The following is a 22279-nucleotide window of genomic DNA, read 5'->3' as shown; positions in this document are numbered from 1 at the left end:
CAGAGTCCATAAAATTGTTCTATGCATCTATGTCTCTTATTCTGTCTCGCATATATGTGGTTCTCTTGAAAGGATTCTCACTTCTCTCATTCCTCACTCCTCAACTCCAGCTTTCTCTGTGAGTCCAGAAGGTGTGTGTATTTCTCCTCACTGAGAGGAGTCTTATAGCCTGGAAGAGATGGGGCCTCAGGGATGTGAGTCAGCCCAGTTACACCATCCCGTCACTCTTGTTTGGTTGGAAGAACAGGCGAGTCTCCCCAGTGGGGCCGGTGAACCCCCTACCATGATGACTAGCCCACAGCTATGGTGACAGCTTCACTTTGACTTGTCTCAATTCAGGCATGACTCTTGCTAAGCGATAAGCATCATTGTTATTTACACAAGTCAAATCAGCAAATAATTTTTGAAAATGTACCATCTGCCAAGCACTGTGCTAGGCCCTAGTGAACAAACCAGACAAGCCTGTCCTGCCCCTCCACCTGAAAGACCAGAAGAACAAATAATTATTACTCAGATGAGATTCATGAATTAAAGATATGGATAATATAGCAAGGTATTAAAAGTATTTGTGGGCATTTCGATTTATTTTTGTCAGTTTGTGTGGGTCCCTTCTATTGGTGTACAGTATGGATTTAGGAAACCTTAGTATCCCTGAGGGATATCTGTAGATCTTCCTGAATCCTCAAATTCCTGAATACCATAGTAAGCGTGGTTGAACTGTTGCATACCGAGTAATGCATCAGTCCCCAACTTTCTTGGTACAAGGGGCCAATTTCATGGAAGACAGTTTTTCCGCAGACTGGGATATAGGAGATGGTTTCAGGATGATTCAAGTGCATTACATTTATTGTGCATTTTATTTCTATTATTATTACATCAGCTCCACCTCAGACCATCAGGCAGTAGATCCCGGAGGTTGGGGACTCCTGCAATAATGAACAGAAGACATGTTAATAAGTACTCCTTCAAATGAAATTTTCTTACAAGTGAAAGAACCCAACCAGATTGCTTAATCACCTCTCCATTCTCCCCAAAAGAAAATAATGGATTGGTTCGTGTAATGGAAAAGTCTGAGGGTTTGTGGCTTCAGGTAGAACTGGATCCAGATGCTCAGGCAATACCTTCAGAAATCTGTCTTTTTATCATTCTCAGATCTTCTGTCCTCTGTGTGAACTTCATTCTCAGGCTGAATCTCCTCAGATCATGGCACTGATGATATGAGCAGTTCCAAGCTTAATTCCCACCCTTGTAACAGTCCCAAGGGAAAGAGAATAACTTTTTCACAAGAGATCTAGGGAAGCCCGACTCCTTCTTGGATGCTCCAAGTGGCCTAGTGTGGGTCATTTGCTCACTTTAAAAATAATCTTTATGTTTAAAAGATAGTGATCTGATTTCCTGGTGGCTCAGACAGGAAAGAATCTACCTGCAATGTAGGAGACCTGAGTTCGATCCCTGGCTCAGGAAGATCCTCTGGAGAAAGGGAATGGCTACCCACTCCAGTATTCTTGGCTGGAGAATCCCATGGACAGAGGAGCCTGGGGTTGCTATAGTCCATAGGGGTCACAAAGAATCAGACTAACTGAGCGACTAACACTTTAAAAGATAATGGGGGAGGCAGCTGGCATGGCAAACGGTGACCCCACAAGGGTTCCAGTGTTGATGACCCTGGCGCACAAGCCAGGCAGTGGCAGCATCTACTTTCAGCCCCCACCCTCACCCCACCCCCACCCCGGCGCTGCAGGTGAGGCTTCAGGGAAGCGCCAAGGGAAGGTCATGGTCAGGTCTGACCTCAAGGAGATACGGAAGCGCCTCAACCTGAGGAGTGGATCCTGGAGCAGCTCCCCAGCCTCTATGGCTACCAGGAAGAGGAGATCCCGGAGCTGGACATTGATGTGAATGAACTCCTGGGCGTGGAGAGTGATGAGACCCAGCTGCCAGGGTCAAGGAGCTGCTGGTGGATTGTTACAGGCCCACTGAGGCCTCCGTCTCTGGCCTGCTGGAAAAGATCTAGGGCATGTAGAAGCACACCCTGGAAAAAGACAGTCCTCCCACAAGACAGTCACTGCCCACCAATCTTACAGCAACAGCAATACTGGCGGCCTGGTGCCATGAGCAGGACTCCCTGTGCCTCTGACCCAGAAGTCTCTTCCCTGACATTAAAAATAAAGGTAATAGGTTTCTCACTGGTGTGGCCTGGGTTCTATGCCCACCCACAGAGCTGGGGAGAGGGTGAAGTCAATGACATAGACTGAGGTGGAGGGAAGGCTGTTACCCAAACATACCTTCGAGCTTTGGTTCCAGAAGAACAGGTGAAGGACTGCTGGGTCAGCAAAGCTGATAGCTGTCCAGTCCAGGAGATAAGAGCACAGCTGTCCTGTGCCCAGGGCAGTGGGATCAGCTCTCCCACCAGCCAAGTGACTTCCTGTTGCAGATGGGGCTTGAAGAGCACAGGTCAAACCTCGGTCTTGGAGTGACAGTCCATGCCGGGGAACTCCAGGTCCACGGGAACAGTTGAGAACAGGTCAACTCTTTTTGAAAAATTATTTATTTATTTACTTGACTGTGCTGTGTCTTAGTTGTGGTAGGCAGGATCTTTAATTGTGGTATGCGGGATGTAGTTCCCTGACCAGGAATAGAACCCCGGCCCCCTGCACTGGGAGTGTGGAGTCTTAGCACTGGACCACCAGGGAGGTCCTGAGAACAGTTCAACTCTTGATTCCCGATGGTCTTGTGCTGCCACATGGCACTGTGTGATCCTGATTACTTTTAGTATATCTTAACTTATCCTACGGAGAAGGCAATGGCACCCCACTCCAGTACTCTTGCCTGGAAAATCCCATGGACGGAGGAGCCTGGTAGGCTGCAGTCCATGGGGTCGCTAAGGGTCGGACACGACTAAGCGACTTCACTTTCACTTTTCCCTTTCATGCACTGGAGAAGGAAATGGCAACCCACTCCCGTATTCTTGCCTGGAGAATCCCAGGGACGGGGGAGCCTGGTGGGCTGCCGTCTATGGGGTCGCACAGAGTCGGACACGACTGAAGTGACTTAGCAGCAGCAGCAGCAGCAACTTATCCTAAGAACACAACTCAAAGGGTAATAAATAGCCCAGAGTACAGCACACTCTCTGGGACATAGCAGATTCTCAACACGTGTTTTTTAAAGGTGTGAGCCCACTATGTACTAGGCACCTACATACACTAATTCTAATTCTCAGAAAAATCTCTTAAATTAGTGCTATTTTATCTAATTTACAGACAAGGATATGCAAGTTCAAAAATGTTACATAACTTTTCCTAGACTCACATAGGGAATGAATGATTTCAAAACCCAAAATAGTCGAGCTCTAAAAATCACACAGACATAGGATTTCCATTTTGCAGCACAGAAAACCAAGGTGCTTAGGAGGTTGAGACAGAGCTAGCTGATACCCAGCTTGGGGTAAACTTTGGTACCCTGACTTCAAACACTGGCCCAATGCGTCTCATACTTCTCCTTGTGTGAAATTTATCAGCAGTAGAAATAAATCCCTAAATCCTGTAGGGTGAATTCAGGAGGGTACTTTGAAACCTGTGCTTTAGTAATCATGTTACTCAGAAATAGGGCCTGGAACTTCAGTATATACCGTCAGTTGGGTGGGGGTAGTGGGAAGAGAGGCTGTGAATCAGTCATTGCTTTGTTTGTTGTGGGGTTTGTTTGTATTGGTCTTGCATTTTTTTATTTTAAATGTCAGCAAAAACTTGCAAACAGCACAGGTCCCAGCACTTGGTAGGCCTCCCATAGGCTAGAGAACCTCCATGGAGCTTAGTGTTTCAAATTCCAGGTCGTTTGAGGATTAATTCTCTGTTAACCTATGTGATCATCCAATCTATGGTGGTTCTTTTTCCCTTAAATGTTTTGATGTGTCTCTTCTTCATCTCTTATCTTATAGTATATCTTGCATGTTACATAGAAGCTCAAGTTCCCTTCATGGAACTGAATCTTGTCAACTTTGCTTATTAAACAGTCCCCCTTCATGTCTCCAATAATCACAGCTGTTGTGTGGTGTTTGTAGGCATTTCACATTGGCCGTCATGGTGGCTTAGTTGATTCATGCATAAATATGGTCTATTCAGAGAAGAGGCCCTGTCCGTACCGAAAGGCTGGGGCTCTATCTCACAGAAAGAGTTTGAACTAGTGCATTCGCTCAGGGTTTTTTTTTTAATCAAAGTATAGTTGATTTATAATGTCATGTTAGTTTCGTGATTCAGTTATATATTTATATATGTATATGTATATATATATTTTTCTTTTTCACATTCTTTTCCCTTAAAGGTTATTACACAGTACTGAGTATAGTTCCCTGTGCTATACGGTAGATCCTTGTTGGTTATCTACTACTTTTCTGACTCTTATGATTGATTTGACATGATAAACACATGGACAGGGCTTTCCCAGTAGCTCAGCAGTAAAGAATAATCTGCCTGCAAAGCAGGAAATGCAGGTTCGATCCCCTGGAGAAGGGAATGGCAACCCAATCCAGTATTCTTGCCTGGAGAATCCCATGGGCAGAGGAGCCTGGTGGACTACAGTCCACTGGGTCTCAAAGAGTCGGACAGAACTGAAGCAACTTAGCGTTTACGCGTGCACATACACAGGGATGTGGGAAACCAGCACACACCCAAAGCATGTTAATTAGGAGTGAAAAGGGTCAATCAAAGAGTGACAATGGCTAGTTAGTGGGGATACAGAAGGCAAGCGGTTTGCTCTGGAAGCCTTCAAAAAGATGAGGCGTCAGCGGGAAGTCCAATTGGAACAAGGACCAGGTTTGGTAGGCAGTGGGTAGGAGGAACAGTGATTATCTGGTGCTCAGCTCACAGACAGAGCATTGCTGGTATTTGGAGAGTGAACAGGAATTATGTGGGTCTACCCCAGGGGCCATTAGACTGTGGTCCACCAGTTGAACCTAGCCCTCTGCTTGTTTCTTAAAAGAAAGTATTATCGGAATATTTTATGGCTATGCTCATTTATTTATGTGATATCTATGGCTGCTCCTGCATTGCATGCTGCTGCTGCTGCTAAGTCACTTCAGTCATGTAATTATAGCAAAAACCATGAGGCCTGCAAAGCCTAAACCATGTCCTCTCTGGCCTTTACAGAAAATGTTTGCCAACCCCTAGTCTAGACTATAAGGAGAAGGCAATGGCACCCCACTCCAGTATTCTTGCCTGGAAAATTCCATGGATGGAGGAGCCTGGTAGGCTACAGTCCATGGGGTCGCTAAGAGTCGGACACGACAGAGTGACTTCACTTTCACTTTTCACTTTCATGCACTGGAGAAGGAAATGGCAACCCACTCCAGTATTCTTGCCTGGAGAATCCCAGGGATGGCGGAGCCTGGTGGGCTGCTGTCTATGGGGTCGCACAGAGTTGGACACAACTGAAGCGACTTAGCAGCAGCAGTCTAGACTACAAACCAGGACCTTTGAGAAAGAAAGGTCTTTAAGTAGTAAAAATTGATGTAAATTAAAATTTTAAAAGATCTTTGCTGCCCCTCACCACTCTCTGTATTTTTTTAGTTTATTTTTCCAAAAGATATTGGAATTTGATCTCTATCCTGAACTTCTACCTTAACTCAAATAGAATAGAATATATCAGATATCCTGGAAGTCTACCGTAACAGAAAGTTACTTTGTTTGGTAGCAATAATATAAGAATACTGGTGTTTGGCAAGTCATCGTGAAATATCATATGTTTCTCTCATTTGACATACCCATGTTCTTTCACACATATTCAGTGATGTTAAAGATGTGTACTGCATGTTTTGAAAACCTTGGTTTGAGTCAAATGTTTGTTATTTAGAAACAGTTCCACCTCTTAAAGGCTTGAAAACCATTGCCAGTTCCTTGTTCCTTGTGTCTCTGTTAAAATAAATCCCAGAACTCCAAACTTCTAAACTTTCGTGAATGGCAGGTCTGACTCATGAATGATGTATAAATTGTAGCTATGGACCAGTAAGATTTCTCAGCTTTATGCAGGCTATCATGGTGTTACATATTGTGGTTTTGAATTTCTAAAGAAACAAACTCCATAGTAGTTGACAACCCAAACAATTCAAGTTCCATTTGCCCTTATGGAATGCTTTTTTTTTAAGTGCAATTTTTTTTTCTTCCACTTTCTGGTCCTTTTAGAATTGTGCCTTGTTAAAATCTTTACTTTTAAATATGAGTAGTCAGGATTTCTTAATGCCACCTTGTACTTTATGGAAATGGTTATTTTTGTCTAAATAACATCTTACCACTGAAGACAGATGAGTAGCTTTTTCTTGTAATGGTGCTAACAGAGAGAAACAGTTTGGAATTTCACCTGTTGCCACTGACAGTGTCAATTAATGGTAAAACTGAAGTTTCCCAAATGCCAGGCCTTGGGAGTGGTCGTTCACTCTATGAGCAACGAAGACTGTGTAACGCCATCTTACAAGCACGCTGCACCTGAAGGATTTGATTTTATTGTTTGCATTGCTCTCCTAACAGCTTATCTTTGGAGTCTCCCATAGAATAGAGACTAGGATCTAAGGGCGGGTGCTGGAAAGCAAAAACTAATATGAAATGAATCTAAGTCTCTGTCCAACCCGTGAGAGTCTGCAGTTGTTCCTAGACAAGAAATTAAGTCAATGTCAAGCCTAAATGGAAGAATATATTTCAATCATGAATTCTTGGTTTGAGAAAAATGTAGGAGGGTTATTAGAACTTTTAAAGGTTCTGTTTGGGCAAAACTGCTGGCAGTGGTACAGAGAGGTGATTTTCTTTTGTCTTTTTTTTTTTTCTAAGACTTAGAATGAATTAGAATGAAATACAAGATACCAAACCTATGTGGCCATGACTCCCTGGCCATCTTTGAGCTGGAAAAATTGTCCATAAAGTCTCCTCCCTGTAGTGGACTCTCAGACCAAGAATCAGTTGTTGGACCTTAGAAGTCTTTCAACATACACAGTAATACAGTAGTGACTTTGACCTTCTCCTTCCCCAATCTTAATCAATTATGCCTTAAAGGAGGAAGAATACTTTTAAGTTAAATATATGTGTGTATATATATATATATATATTCAATAGCATTTAATTTTAAACTTTTCCTCTTTCAAACTAAAACCAAAGAGTCTTTTAAATAATTGGGGCCACAGTGGGGTAGAGGTGGGGGGCGGTGCACAAACAAGTAAGCCAACCTGCCTGACCTGCTCTCTTGTTTTTAAGTATCCAGTAATATGATCATTTTGCAATAAATAACTGAGCCTACACCTCTGGGAAATTCTGGGTCTCTGCTTCTTTAATTGTGGCTACTTTGTTCAGATGTGTAGGCAGTGCCATTCTAGCCAAAGAAACCCGATCAAATTTCCTTCCTTCCCATCTTATTTGTATTCTTTATGAAAAGCCCAGGCAGTTGTTTGGCCTCTGGTTAAAGTTTAAACTAGTAGTGAGATCCATCTCAAATGGAGTGTTTGTGACACTTTTTGCTGCTCCTGGCCTAGGGTACTAAGAGTATTAGACCCCAGAAGCAGCCAATTTTGTAGTGCCTTTTAATACACAAAATTGTATTAACATCAACATGGATACAGATGGATGCACTGCAATAAACTGTAACCACTTGAGAAAAGCCTTTATTGACTCTCAAGTAAATAATGCACATTTTAAAGGATCTAAATATGCATTTACATAATGTGCTATAATTTTTTATTGTGTCAACTACTCACACACACACACCCATAAGAGATGTTTTTCTCCGTCAAAAATTTGGACTCATACCATTTTTTTGTGCACTGCATTAGCATCATGCCAGATTCACAATGGTAGTTTCTCTTCTCTAGAGCCTGAGCTGACCATCTCAAAATACAGTTAGTGAATTTTGCTGATTGAATAATTGGTTGGTTAATCTAACCCCAGTGACACTTTCTAAAATAATTTGTGACCACTTGTTTGAAAACTTAGGGATGCTAAAAACATCTAATCCAAGATAAAAGAGAAATGAAATAGAGAAGGAAAATCAGATTTAGACATGGCTAGAATCTTAAATCTGAGCTTTAGAGCAATGCAAACACCCAAAGCAGTCTCGTTGTTCAGGAAAAGAATGCTACTAGAAGGTTATCCAGAGAAAGCACATGTATTTAATAGTACTCCCTCATGGCTCACGTGGTAAAGAATCCACCTGCAATGCTGGAGACGCGAGTTCAATCCCTGGATCAGGGAGATCCCCTTGAGAAGGGAATGGCAACCCACTCTAGTATTCTTGCCTGGAGAATTCCATGGACAGAGGAGCCCAGTGGGCTACAATCCATGGGGTCGCAAAGAGTTGGACATGACTAAGCAACTAATACACACACACACACACACACACACACACACACACACACACACACACACACCATACTTTGTGATGTGTGTAACAACTGTTTTCTGTTTGAAGAAATGAAAGCACAGGCTCTTGAATGATTTATAACCTGTTCCAGTGAACTAGTGGCTGAAGCAGACATCCAAGACATGAGAAAGTAGGGGTTATGAAGAATGACCCTTTGAAATGCAGACTCAGCAGTTGTCTAGTTTGAATCTACAGGCTAAATGATTTCCTGGTATTAATTAAGAATTAGTTGATTCTTATAAAGCAACCATTATAGAGTTAACTCCGTATAGTACCATGTGTTTTCAGGTTTGTGTTACAATAAACTGTATGACATAAGGAAAAGGGGAATAATTTTTTTTTTAGTAAAATGTAACAAAGAAACTAAGGTCTACATTTTAGTTGTTAATGATTTTCTTTTACATATTTATCAACAACAAGAACAACAGCAACAGAAAGGGCAAGGGTGTTGATTAAACAATTAAAGGAGGAATTTCATGGTCCCGTTAAGTTATTTCCTCTATCAGGTTTCTTTAACTTTTATCTGTCCAGTCTTTGCTCAAGCAAATTTTTCCCTTGGACAGCATTCTCTGCTGGCCACCACAATTTCATAATCTCACAAGCATTCATCACTCTCCACTTGAGCACCTGAAACATTGCCACTTTATTATTAAGGTTTGCTTCCTGTGGGCTCTTGACAATGGAGGTGCCACCTTTGTGTTTGACATGCTGCAAAAGTTGAGTGTATCATTTAATTGTGCTTAGTACATTCCCAGCCTCATTTGGAAAATGCCACATTCCATCTCTAACTAGAAACTATTTGGTCAAATACAGGCCACTGGGTCAAAGTTTCTTGCTACCAGCAAAGACGAGCATACCATATTAGATGAAAATATTCCTTGGGTTCTTTAAAGTCTTTTGCATAGTAAGAGATGGCTAGAGCCGTTTAACTTTGTAGCTGCAGATTCTAACTCAGAGATTATAATGGATTCCAAGATTTATCATCCAGCGTATTAAATCCTGGGCTTCCCAGGTGGTGCTAATGGTAAAGAACCTGCCTGCCAATGCAGGAGACATGAGAACACAGGTTTGATACCTGAGTTGGGAAGATCCCCTGGAGGAAGACATGGCAACCCACTCCAGTATTCTTGCCTGGAAAATCCCATGGACAGAGGAGCCTGGCAGGCTACAGTCCATAGGATCGCAGAGTCAGACACGACTGAAGCGACTGAGCCCACGTTAAGTCCTATGTTTTACCAGTTTTTCTATAAGCTCCATGGCTCTTTGCCAGCTTAAAATTTTTTTTTTAAGTTTATATTTATTTGTATGGCCACTTTATTAATTTCTGTACCACTCATATATCTGATCATTCATTGTGCCATCAGCAGATATTTACTGAGTGCCAGACACTGTTCTGGGGATATGACAGTGAATCCATTAAATGGATGGAGAAACTATTTACTAAGATGGTAAAGAGAGAAGAGCCAATACGAATTGGTTTTATTCAAGATGCCCTCAATTGTAGGACTGAAGACAAAACTTTGTTTCATCTCAGTGTTGTATCCCAAGCCCATAGTAAGAGCCTAGGAATATTTTTGGGTAGACTAAATGTTGCATGAATGAAGGAATCTTATGAAGTCATCTGCATGGTATGGACTGTGTTGCTCCCATTCCAAACTCCTGTTACTACTCTTAAAAAACTACAGATGCCACTCAAAACCTCAGAGTTCTTGCCACTCCAAACCTCAGAGTTCTTGCCACTCTAATTATTAGTCAGAAAATGCCCCAGTCCTACAGGTACAGTAGAGAACAAAGAACCCGTGTCCAGGGATCAATAAAGATGCATCCTTTTTTGACAGTCCTCAGTCTTGCTGATCAAATGGTGGTAGAAAGTGTGGCCAGTCTTGCTTACTTGCTCTTCAGTTTATTGAGTCATTCTCAATGTTAGGAAAGTCTTACTTTCCAAATATTTGGGTATTCGTTTGTTTTCTCTTTGCAGGGGCTCCTTGAGTTTAAAGATTTAAACTGCAAAAGTTAAGGAAAAATAAAGGCTCTCATCTGCTTCTACTTGGGAGATGTCTCTCTGGCCCTCTTTGGGAGATGAGAGCTGCCTTATTTGGTTTGTGTCTTCAGCCCTTCCCACGTGCTCTTCTTACCCTCCAGCAAGCTTTACCAATCACCCTTCCACATCAAGGGCAGAAGTCTTCCAAAGCAAAATTATTAAGCACTTCACATACAGTTTTTTAGCCTAATATAATATTCTTCCTGTATCAGTGAAACTCAATATATAGGTTCAGATATAAGGGAGTGATAGTTGTCTGAGTCTTTCATCAGTTTGTATGAGCAGAGGGCCAGCAATTTAGCAGGGGTCACTGCCTATCTCCTCCGCCTGTGGGTTTCTCTGCTCTAACTACCATCTATGCATTTCAGAGTTTGGCTTTGAAACCTTCCATGTAAAGTGAGGCACCCAAATTGCCTGGGTTCATTAAGTGATCATTTACTACAGACTTCAAAAAAATTTCATCCTGAATTAGTCCCTAGAAATTTCCTTGAAAGGGGTATAAGAGCTTTAACAATGAATTATTGTCTATGGAATGCTCAGCATGAAAGGGGATCCATATGTGCAAACTAGAATTTGTCATATGTAATGTCAGTTAAATCAGGTCTAATCTACCAAATACATTTTTTATTGCCTGCTTCATTAAAAAGGCTCTTAAGGTAATGAATAATCTTCAGCCTCACCAAGGATTATTAATGCCTTTATAACTCATGTCCACTGAAAATAGAAAGACAGCTTGAAACTCTACCCTAATCTAACCTCCATGTTTGTCTTAGAGCTTTAAGGAAGAAAATCTATCAGACCTCTCCAGTATTAAATGCTGCCACATGAGCAGTTACTGTGAATTGAGTCAGGAGAAGAAATTTTAAGAGGAAGTTGGATCTGGTTTAAATGCTGTGGCAAAGCAAGTCTTTCTCTGTTAACTCTGATGTTTTGTTTTCCTACAGCAAGTCCACATGCGACACCATCGACTCTTCATTTTCCGACGTCACCCATCATCCAGCAGCCCGGGCCTTACTTCTCTCACCCAGCCATCCGCTATCACCCTCAGGAGACGCTGAAAGAGTTTGTCCAACTTGTCTGCCCTGATGCTGGTCAGCAGGCTGGACAGGTGGGGTTCCTCAATGTAAGGAAAATTCTTTTTTTACTCAATTTCTTTAGAAATATTAACCAGATCTAAAAGTAACAAGGGGAGACCTTATGACCATGTGACGTGGTACTCCAATGTCGTGCTGACTGACTACAGGCAAATGTCATATTTATTCTAGATTGTGGGAAAGTTAACTTACTCTAAGAGGGATTGGCCGGGATTTAAAAACAGTGTTTGTGTTAACTTTGCAACTGTCAAGTTTATGGATATAAATCATCTCAAGGGTGAACTGTATAACCTTCTAAGGTCTGTGGGCAGATAATTCCACCTCCTGCACACTAACCCAAGGGCTCACACAGTTAACAAAATAGAAAGACCAAATAATTTTAAATAATGATTTTGAGTGTTAGGGAGAGGTAGGGGGAGGAGGGGGCACAGATGTTTCAGATCAACTAAGTTGATATTTTTTAAAAATAGTCTTCTAACACTTTACATCAAGTTGACCAGTACTTGAACTCAAGATGCTCAAAGTAGTTTATTATAGTTTGCTATTTCTGCAAGTAGTTATCTTTCCCACTTATCTTTTTATAAAGCTAAACAGTCGTCAATAGATTTGAAGGAAGATTTTAATTTTTTTCTCAAATAAGCTAAATCACAAACTGAAACAATATTCCTAATGTAAAAGTGATTTTTGTTAAAGCTTTTTATTTTATATTGGGACATAGCCGATTAACAATGTTATGATAGTTTCAGGTGAACAGTGAAGGGACTCAGCCATACATATACATGTATCCATTCTCCGTCAGACTCCTCTCCCATTTTTTAAAAATCACAAATTTTGTTTCAAATGTAGAACCAGATGTTTACAATGGATAGCTATATCCTAAGGCCAATAATAATAAATTGGAAATAATGAACAACATAAAGCCAAATGTAATTTTCCTTTTATCCTAATAACTGCACATGAAGCCACAGATGAACCATAATTATGATTGCCTAATTTAGAATATTTTATCACACCATTCTATCACTGATTGTCTTGCTTGAAGAAATACCTGATTCTGCATATCTGAGACAGAAAAGGCAGCTTTGACTAATGTCTGGTGATGTGTTAGCAGATACATTTCTGTCTAGACAACAAATCAATATGGAGCCTTTTTTCTTTTTGCTTGTGTATTCATTTGCTTGGCTTATTCTAAAGCATTCACTTATGGACTTTTAGCCCACTCAGAAATAACACACAGGCAAGTTTGTTGGCAAGAAAGCACAACATTCTGACTGTCAGATGAGATTGTCTTTGAGGAACAATACTAAATATATAAGTGAATGTTGATGAGGGAGTGAGACTTACTCTACAGAATTATTAAGCTTAAACTTAAAAGCCTGGGACAGCAGCATCTCCTTCAACTGAATTTTGATTCAGGACTAGAGCTGAAATAGGAGCTGTTATTGCTGAGTGAACGATGTCACTGAAGACCGGAGGCAGAAAGGCCACTTGGGAAGCCATGAAAAGACTGAAGTGATCACCAGCACCAAGCATCTGACTTTCAGATTTCTAACTTCTTTTTTAATAGTCCTGACATCATCCTATATAACTGTCAAATGCCCAGTTTTGCATTTTGATCAAAATTTTATAGGGTTTAAGGCAGGTCTCTTCATGGGACTATGTCGAAAAACTTGAAAATAAATGGATTTTATTGGTTTCTTCAGAAGAAAACTTTTCTTTTGTTAAAGAGCTGTTACTTGGTTGTTCTAACATCAAGCAGCCAAATAAATATGACTCTTATGGCATATGCTTATATAATTTAAATCAAAATTAGAAGTGATATTTTTCCTTAGCAGAATTTTGACAGCTGAATTCTAAAGTTTCTGTGCCTGATGTTATACAATATGTGAAAGAAATTTTTTATATTCACTTAACATATTTATTAAATGTTATATAATATCAACTTTGAAGAGTGAAAATAAAATATTTTTTAATCTCAAATACATGTTTAGGAAACTTCATTGTATCTATGTAAATAGGCATGATGGAATAATTCCACATTCTATAAAACACTTACAAATTAAATTAATGTTTAATAATCATGAGAATGATGACAAAGGTCACAGTTAGTACCGAATTAAAGCATTCCAAGCACAAGTTGGCAGGTCATTTCATAGAATCAGATGCAAAGAAGGTCAAAGTAATTCAAGAGATAAGTTTAGGATACATGGAGCATGTGTGCCTAAGAGTGTACTTTTGTGGAATGTCTTAAGAACAACCTACAATTCGTCATCCATATGCTCTTATGGAAGAATTCAAGCAGCTAGAATACTTAGTAATTTGCATAAAATATGTCTAACGCCTAACGAATCCTTTGTTTTCAGAAGCAGCTAATGGTTCCTATCTGTGTCTTCTTTTCCCGGTGCATGGTTTGTTTTGTTCCCACCCCGGCAGCCCAACGGGAGTAGCCAAGGCAAAGTGCACAACCCATTCCTTCCCACCCCCATGTTGCCACCACCACCGCCACCACCGATGGCCAGGCCTGTGCCCCTGCCGGTGCCAGACACAAAGCCTCCGACCACGTCAACAGAAGGAGGCGCAGCCTCCCCCACCTCACCAAGTAAGTATGGCTGAGACAAGGCGCCGGTCACTTACAAAGCTCTGTACACTTGAATCCACACCTCAGCTTGGCCCCTCACTGCATAGGCTTTAGTGAAAGGCACGATCCCCAGTGATGGTTGTAGCATGAGTTTGCAGAACCAAGACCAGATCAAAGCAGATACAACTCTAGGGTACCACTGACTATACCAAGCATGAAAATGACTGGGTGTTTGGGTGGATGAAGCGGTATAACTACATGCCCAGGACTGAAAGTCAAAAGATGAATCATTCAGTGTTGCATATTGTTTGAGTGGCTTTGAATGCTATCCTCATGATCATCACACAGCATCTACCTGTATGAATTCTTATTAGCAAAAATTCCTCATACTTTGGTAGAGGCCTGCCTTCCAGTAACTTACAATCCAAGAGAAATGCATTTGATGAGCTACAAAGGCTAGGTACCTCATCCATCAAATAGAAAAAAAAGTTTAGATCAAAGTAACCAATTCAAAGGTGTGTACACTGAACGTTCGCCAACAATAAGAGCCTGGCAGAAGATCAGAGCTAGTAGCCACGGCAGTTGCCTAGCCAAGATTGGCAGAGGGAGGAGATGGGAGATGGAAGATGGAATTGGAAGGAAAGAGAAAAGAACTCTTGGCTCTTCTCTGAATACTCTGGGAAGTGTGATCAGACAATATAGGATTACTTGATAAATTAGAGAGAGAACAACTCTCCTGGCATTTCCTGATACTTTAAAGATGACAAGGGAATAGAAATAGGTTGAACACAAAATTTTGGCTTGTATTATACCTGAAATAATGACAGGAAGAGTGGTGGCTGCAGGCAGAGTTCCCAGGTGATGGATGAGACTACCTAATCTTGATAGGGGGTGTGATGACCACCTTCTCTAAAGCACTACAGGGGGATCAAGGCATAGGAAAGAATGGGAACTGTAACAGTGACCCTAAAGAGAGGAAGTCTTCAAGGAAGTGAGGCTGGACACAAGGCATCTTCTGAGGAAGAGGTGAGCACAGACCAGGAAAGAAGCAGTAAGATCAAGAACTTGAGCAGCAGCTATGGAAATTGAATGTAAGAAAGCCCAAGAAGAGCTGTTTTCCAGACATAAGCTTTGGGCTTGGACAGCCATTTGGATGAGTATAGTGAAGGACAATTCAAACCTCTTGGTGTTGGGGACAGTGTGGTATTGAGTACAGGAGGGCCAAAGAGAAAAAATGAGCCTCTGTTGATACTGGGTTCATTGAACTTAATGTGGGGGATACTGATTTCAAATATCTAGAGCCTCTCATGGGTGTGGGTGAGATTCAGGTTATCTGGTATGTATTCATTTTGATAATGCATGCAGAAGTGAGTGGCATTGTGCATGGATTCTGGTTTTATAGCAAAAAGACTGAGAGTCTGGAGGAAATTCTGGGCAGGCTTACTTCTCTTGGTAAGAAGTGGTTCAACAAATAAGAAAACCCTGAGTGTCCAATGACATAGGAAGCAAACTAGGCTTGCTGTAAGGATCTTGGAAGCTCAGTTCAGAAAAGAAGCTTCTGAGAAGTAGAAGCTTGTAGGTGAGTCCTACTTATTGTGTATTCATGTAACATCTTCAAACTAGTCAGAGAATAACCATCCTCAAACTCTATTAAATCTAGTCACTGGGGATATTGACTTACACATTGGCAACCACATGCTTATTGTGCTGTTGTACCACTTACGCTTATTGTACCACTTTTCTGTTCTCTCTATATGTACAGGACATTGGCTGAGCTCTCAAAAAGCCTTGTTTAATATTCTTTTTATTCTACATAGAATAAGTTTAAAGGATAAGGGCTCAACCCCCCACCTTTCACATTGGTAGCTATATTTCTCTCCCAAGTTTCCTCACCTGTCGAATGTGGGCAGTAATCCCTAGCTGGGCAAGGTTATGTGAAATCAGCCACGATAAGCACCACCACCAAATAAATTGGAGCATTATATTATCTCCCAGGGGCTTATCTGTTGGCTCAGATAGTAAAGAATTTGCCTGCCATGCAGGAGACCCGGGTTCGATCCCCTGGGTCAGGAAGATCCCCTGGAGGAGGGCATGGCAAGCCACTCCAGTATTCTTGCCTGGAGACTCCCATGGACAGAGGAGCCTGGTGGGCTACAGTCCATGGGGTAGCACAGAGTCAGACACAACTGAGCAACTAACACTTTCATGTTTATTTCATTATCTACCAAAACTCTTACCCAGTGGAAGCCTCCCAGGCTAGGCTAGTGAAGAAACGTGTCTGTAGGACACGTGGAAGCTACTCAACCCCTCAATCAGGTTGGTACCTTTGAGTCTCTTCCCTGGGCTTCATTCCATGGATTGAATCTAATGCCTTGTATGAGAACGTACCCACTGTCCTCTTGTGCCCAGCCTCAAGCATTCATTTAACATGATGGGAAGAGGTGTGGAGGAGGCCTTGGCAGATCCAGCTTGTATGGTTGCATGTTCATTAGCACTGGGTTTAGAGATTTTTAGAAAAAGAGTTTCAGGAAAGGGGAACCAAAGTTTGATATTTACATAATAATTTCATACCTACTTTTTGAATCCTAGGATTCTAGGAATGTAGACAAAACCAAGTGTTCTACTGATGGCATAGAAAGGTCTTTATCATCATAAATTTTAGCCCTTGTTTCTGGTCTTTCCTGGGGTTTGCTGAATTCACAGTAATATGTTATTTCAGAGCAATATATAAGCTATCTTCTACTTTATTTTTAAGACAGTGATAGTCTGGGAAACCTGTAATTTATAGTATAGGAGAACCCTCTCAAATTAAAAATCTAAAAGCCCACCAGCCCACATTGGGAAGACTGCCTTCTTTCATTCATTTATTCATCCTTCATATACTAGGCATCTGTCATGTGCCAAGGACTGTGTTAGCCACTTTGGATACAAAGATGATTCACTCCTTCTCCAAAGAAACTTGGGGTTTGTTGTGGGAGACCGCTGGGGTACAGGCAGCTCGCCTAGACAGCACCGGGACAGAGGTGTGCCTCGGTGCCACAAGAGGACTTGGGAGGGGGTTGGGTCCAGGTGTGGGGCCTCAGGTAAGATTTTTTGGGAGGGTATGACTTCTTAGCTAGTTAGGGGTAGCATTCTGATGTTTCAAGCCTGAGGGAGAAGGTAGAACTTCTCAGAAACCAGCTTGTGGGTGGAAGGAGGGGGTGTCTGAAATTGGATTACCACTGGATAAAAATTTAGAGCAGAAGTATCATTTCATTAATTCTGTGCTTTCTTAGAAATTACAAGCACAGGGTGGTTGGATCCTGTTTATCTTTGTCAGTTTATTAGAGCTCAACTTTAGCAAGAAGAAACATCACGACAGAGGATTAAGTACAGATGTTCAACATCCCAACAGTATATCTGATATTGAGTCTTTTTCAAAACCACTAATTGTATAACCTGGGACAGTCTTTTCTACTTAGACATTTAAGATGATTTGCAATAAAATAAGGTTTTAAAAAGGAAAGTAGGAATCACCTCTACTGACAAGTTTTCTGGGCCTGGACTCCCATGTCTATTAACAAGAATAACCCTAACTGCTCTTCACACTGTCACAGACAGGTTGTCAGGACAAAGTGGGGTGACAGATGTGCTGTGCTGTAGACAAAGTCCAAGACACCATTTTGAATATGCTCATTTATAAAATACAAATGGGTGCCAGCCTAAAGCAGAGTATGTGTTTTTAAACTAATCAGTTGCCTCTGACACCAATGTGCAACTTTGCAGCTGTGGCCAGGAAAACGAGGGTAACGCAAATTTGGGGGAAAATATTTGCCTATAAAATAATATGTTTTAATGGGAAAAATCCTTACCAGAGGCCTAAAAAAGAGTAGTGAGGGTGGAAATAACAGTTCTGTTCTCTCAAGGAGGACATTCATATTGTTGATATGTTTGAAGGAAGATTGATATAAACTATGCCAGATCTCTTTAGGATACCATGACAAACAGAAGGAATAACTAGTAAGAGTAATTCACAATGGATGGATTCTACTTCTGCTGATTAACTGGGTTTAGATAACCAGTGAGAGAATATCACTTCTTTCATTCATTCAATAGTTATTGACTAGCCACTATGTGCAAAGCAGTGTTGTAGATGCTAGGATTCTGCAGGAAATAAAAAAGATGAAAAATCCCTGATTTTGTGGAGCATTCATTTTACATAGGGAAGAAAGACAATGAATAAAATAATAAGTATAATAGGTAGGAGTGATGTGAGATGCTGATACAATAGTAGGAAAGTGAAGCACAGAGGGGTTGGGATTAGTGGGGGTTGGATACAACCTAAACAGGGTGGTCGGAGAAGGCCTGTCGGAGAAGGAGAGGTTTGAACAAAGTTCAGCAGAGGCAAGAGGATGAGCCGTGAGACTATAGAGGGGAGACTTTCCGAGCAGGAGGATAAGCCAGTCCAGCCTGCATGTTTGAGGAGCAAAACCCAGAGGCCAGTGTGGTGAGACCATAGTGAATGAATGAATGAAAGTAGGGGGAGGCCATGTCTGAGAGGTAATGTGGATGAACAAGGATATGACTGGGAGCTGGGGGGCAGAGGGGAGGCTGAGGCTCATGGAGGCAGCAAATGTTGAAGGTTCTTATGGGCTATTGTTAGGACTTTGGCATTTGTTCTGAGATGGGGAGCGAAGGAGTGACACAAGTTAGGTTTTAACATAAACTTTTTGAAGGCTTTCCTGAAAATAGATTTTAGGGAGCAAGAATTAAAATAGGAGGACCAGTTATGAGGCTTATTTTTAAGTCAATAAATGTGAGTGTTTTCTACATGCTAGCCACTATTGTAGGCAGAGAGATCCAAAAGTGAACAAAACAGACCATCCGCTTCCCTTGTGGCACTTATATTCTAGAGGGAGGGGACAAACAACAAAGAATAAGTAAGGTAGTAAATTAGGGACCAGTAAGTACAATGGAACAAAGTAACACAGGGAAGGGAGGTGGCATACCATTGCAGTATTGCAGGCAAGAGCTGCTAATGACCTGAACCCGTATGAGGGCAGTGTGTTCTCAGTCGCTTCAGTCATGTCCAACTCTTTGCAACCCTATGGACTGTAGCCCACCAGGCTTCTCTGTCCATAGGATTCTCCAGGCAAGAATACAGGAGTGGGTTACCATGCCCTCCTCCAGGGGATCTTCCAGACCCAGGGATCGAACCCATGTCTCCTGCATTGGCAGGCGGATTCTTTACAAAGGCTTTAGTTTATTGATCAAACTCTCAGTGTACTGAGCCACGAGGGAAGCCCCTGTGGAGGCAGTAGGGGTGGTGAGAAATATTTGAAAGGTAAAGCTGATAGCATTTACTGACATGTTAGATGTGAGTTGAGAAAAAAAAAAAAAACTGGAGATATCAGCAATGACACCTAGATTTTTGACCTGAGCAATTGGAAGGATGGAGTTGCCATAAAGTGAGTTGAAAAAGTTTCAGGAAGCGCAGTTCTGGGCAAGAGGTGGGGATCATAAGTTTAGTTTGACCGAGTTATATTTGGAGATGCCTATTCACTTTTCCCTTTCATGCACTGGAGAAGGAAATGGCAACCCACTCCAGTATTCTTGCCTGGATAATCCCAGGGACGGCAGAGCCTGGTGGGCCGCCGTCTATGGGGTCGTACGGAGTCGGATACGACTGAAGCGACTTAGCAGTAGCAGTGGCATTAGGTATCTTGGGCTTCCCAGGTGGCTCAGTAGTAAAGCATATACCTGCCAATGCAGGAGACGCAAGTTTGATCCCTGGATCAGGAAGATCCCCTGGAGGAGGAAATGGCAACCCACTCTAGTATTCTTTCCTGGAAAATCCCATGGACAGAGGAGCCTGGCGGGCTACAGTCCATGGGGTGGCAAAAGAGTCAAATGCAACTGAGCACGCATTCATGCATGTTAGGTATTTTACTGGTGAGACTAATTATAATAACATCCTACCTACTGCAGTTCTTTGCAGTGTACTGAGTTTTTCCACATGCACCATCTCATTAATTGGGAAGGGACTCCTTTTCAAACATGTAATAAAACGAATGGATATTCCTAAGAGTCCTGAGGACAACAGCTCAAGAGTAGGCAAATCTCTCATTACATTTGGATCTGTTTGTGGTATGATAATTCAAAATGCACAATTCATTTTCTTAATTGCATTGTAAAATTCAATTTTTTATAATAGGTTGGCACCAAGAACATACTATAAAAACGGACTTTTCCAGAAAAGAAACTGAAGATTGGCATCATAGCCTAGAATTATAATGAAAAGAAAAAAAAACATTTTGAATTATGATGGAAGATAAAACATGAATATTTTCCTTTTTTTAATTAGGAACACAAAAACTCAATTTAAAAATGCATGAAAGACTTATAAACAATTTTCTCCATCCTGTCTTAGCCATGAACTTTTGATTTTTTTTAAACTAGAATTCTATTAAATTAGAAGCACATAATAACAAGTTTCCTTTTTTATTTTTGTATCTCTGATGAATCTTGTATACATTCATTATATGAATGAGTTTGAACCTGTTAACCAAGAATGTAAAAATAATCTCTGAACAGGATTGAAATTTCCTAGTATAATAATTAACATATGTTCAGTGCTTTTTGGTTAGCAAAGCTCTTTACACATATATTTTATCTCATTTCCATCTTCTTAAGACTCAGGAAGTCAGGATTTTATAGGTAAGGAAACTGAGATTCGAGAATGGAATCTCGAATTTCCGAAGATTATAATCTCATAGTGTGCGTGGGCACTCAGTCGCTCAGTCATGTCCAACTCTTTTGCGACCCCATGGACTGTAGCCCACCAGGCTCCTTTGTCCATGGGATTCTCCAGGCAAGAACACTGGAGTGGGTTGCCATTTCCTTCTCCAGGGGATCTTCCTGACTCAAGGATCAAACCCATGTCTCCTGTGTTTCTTGCATTGCAGGCTGATACTTTACTGCAATAAGCCCTCTAGATGAAAAAGAATAATCCTATGGTCGCATGGTACTAGCTCCTACTGTAGCCAAATTACAAAGCAATATGACATGATTTCTGGTTACCAGGGAACCACAACTGCCTATTCTTGTCTGAAATTAATAACACAACAAAATGTTGAGCTTTTATTAATACCAAGCACTTTAAAAATTGTTTTTTATGTATTGTCTTGTTTTAATCCTCACATTAATACTATGAAGTACATACTTTGAAAAGTAAATACCTTAATTGAGAAACACAGGGTGTGAAGAGGTTGATAACTTTCTCAAGATCACTCAGTCAGATGTAGCAGCATCATGACACACACCCAGCCACCTTGAACCTGCAGTTCATACACTTGGCCAGAGCATCCTTTGAGGATCTTCACTTTAGCCCAGTTTCCAAGTTTGCAGTGCAGACCCTATGGGAGAAATGCAAAGGAAGATATTAGTGGTCATTTATACTTCAGTGTGGATCAGCTTCTGTTGCTGAGAATAACTTTTTGTTAGCAGGGAAAGGAAAAAGAGCAGAAGGAGGGAGATAAGCAAAGAGTAGCAAAAAGGTGGGAAAACAGTAGCTATTGCTAAAGGCAGAAGTTCTTTGTTCCTTAGGGCTCTCCAGAGCTTGGACTGTTGATGAATGCTTAGAAGAATTACTCTCTGAGTTTTCACCCAAATAATGATGGCTCTCTTTTTCATCAACACTTTTTTATGTGTAAAACACGTAATTTTAATCAGTGATTGAATTTAGAAGAAGTCAGTGAATACGTCATATACACAATTTTTAAATGGCATAAGGACTGTATTTCCTCTTTCAGAGAAGAGCCAGTGGATAATGACAAGAGAGACTAAAAAAAAAAGTTAGTGGCTTCCTTTCATAAAATAGTGTTTCTTTACTGGTACCTGACTCTTCCTTTAGTTTTTAAATTTTTAAAAAATTTTATATTCAGTGAAATTCACCCTTTGGTGTACAGTTTTATGAGCTTTTAAAACATCATAGATTCTTCCAACCAACACCACATACAGGATACTGAACAATTCCAAAGAGCTCCCTCCTTCTTACCTACTCTTAAGTTAATATATGATGTCATTTAGTGCCAGGGAACATATTTTACTTTGATCTCTCTATTTCCACATTGAATTTTATTCTTCAGCCAATACTGCTTCTGTTCCCATTATATTTTAATTTTTTATATTCTTCTGAAT

At 41.0% G+C, this 22279-nt stretch overlaps 1 protein-coding gene across 10 annotated transcripts in view; it reads left to right on the top strand.

Moving 5' to 3' along the window:
• The window catches only part of NFIA (nuclear factor I A), a 390608-nt gene that overhangs the window by 319230 nt on the left and 49099 nt on the right, over nt 1-22279 (top strand). For 7 of the 10 annotated variants that reach the window (XM_081486641.1, XM_081486647.1, XM_081486644.1 and 4 more), the window contains 2 exons: nt 11374-11552; nt 13957-14122. In XM_081486641.1, the coding sequence (XP_081342767.1) occupies nt 11374-11552; nt 13957-14122 (345 nt within the window). Of the gene's footprint in view, nt 1-11373; nt 11553-13956; nt 14123-22279 lie in introns of those variants that run through there. The other 3 variants (XM_081486646.1, XM_081486642.1, XR_014052708.1) reach the window with 2 other exon arrangements.

This window comes from Giraffa tippelskirchi, chromosome 5 (assembly GCF_054371585.1).
Source record: "Giraffa tippelskirchi isolate mGirTip1 chromosome 5, T2T-mGirTip1v1.2.pri, whole genome shotgun sequence".
Taxonomy (NCBI): Eukaryota; Metazoa; Chordata; class Mammalia; order Artiodactyla; family Giraffidae; genus Giraffa; species Giraffa tippelskirchi.
This window is presented reverse-complemented; position numbering and strand designations above follow the sequence as displayed.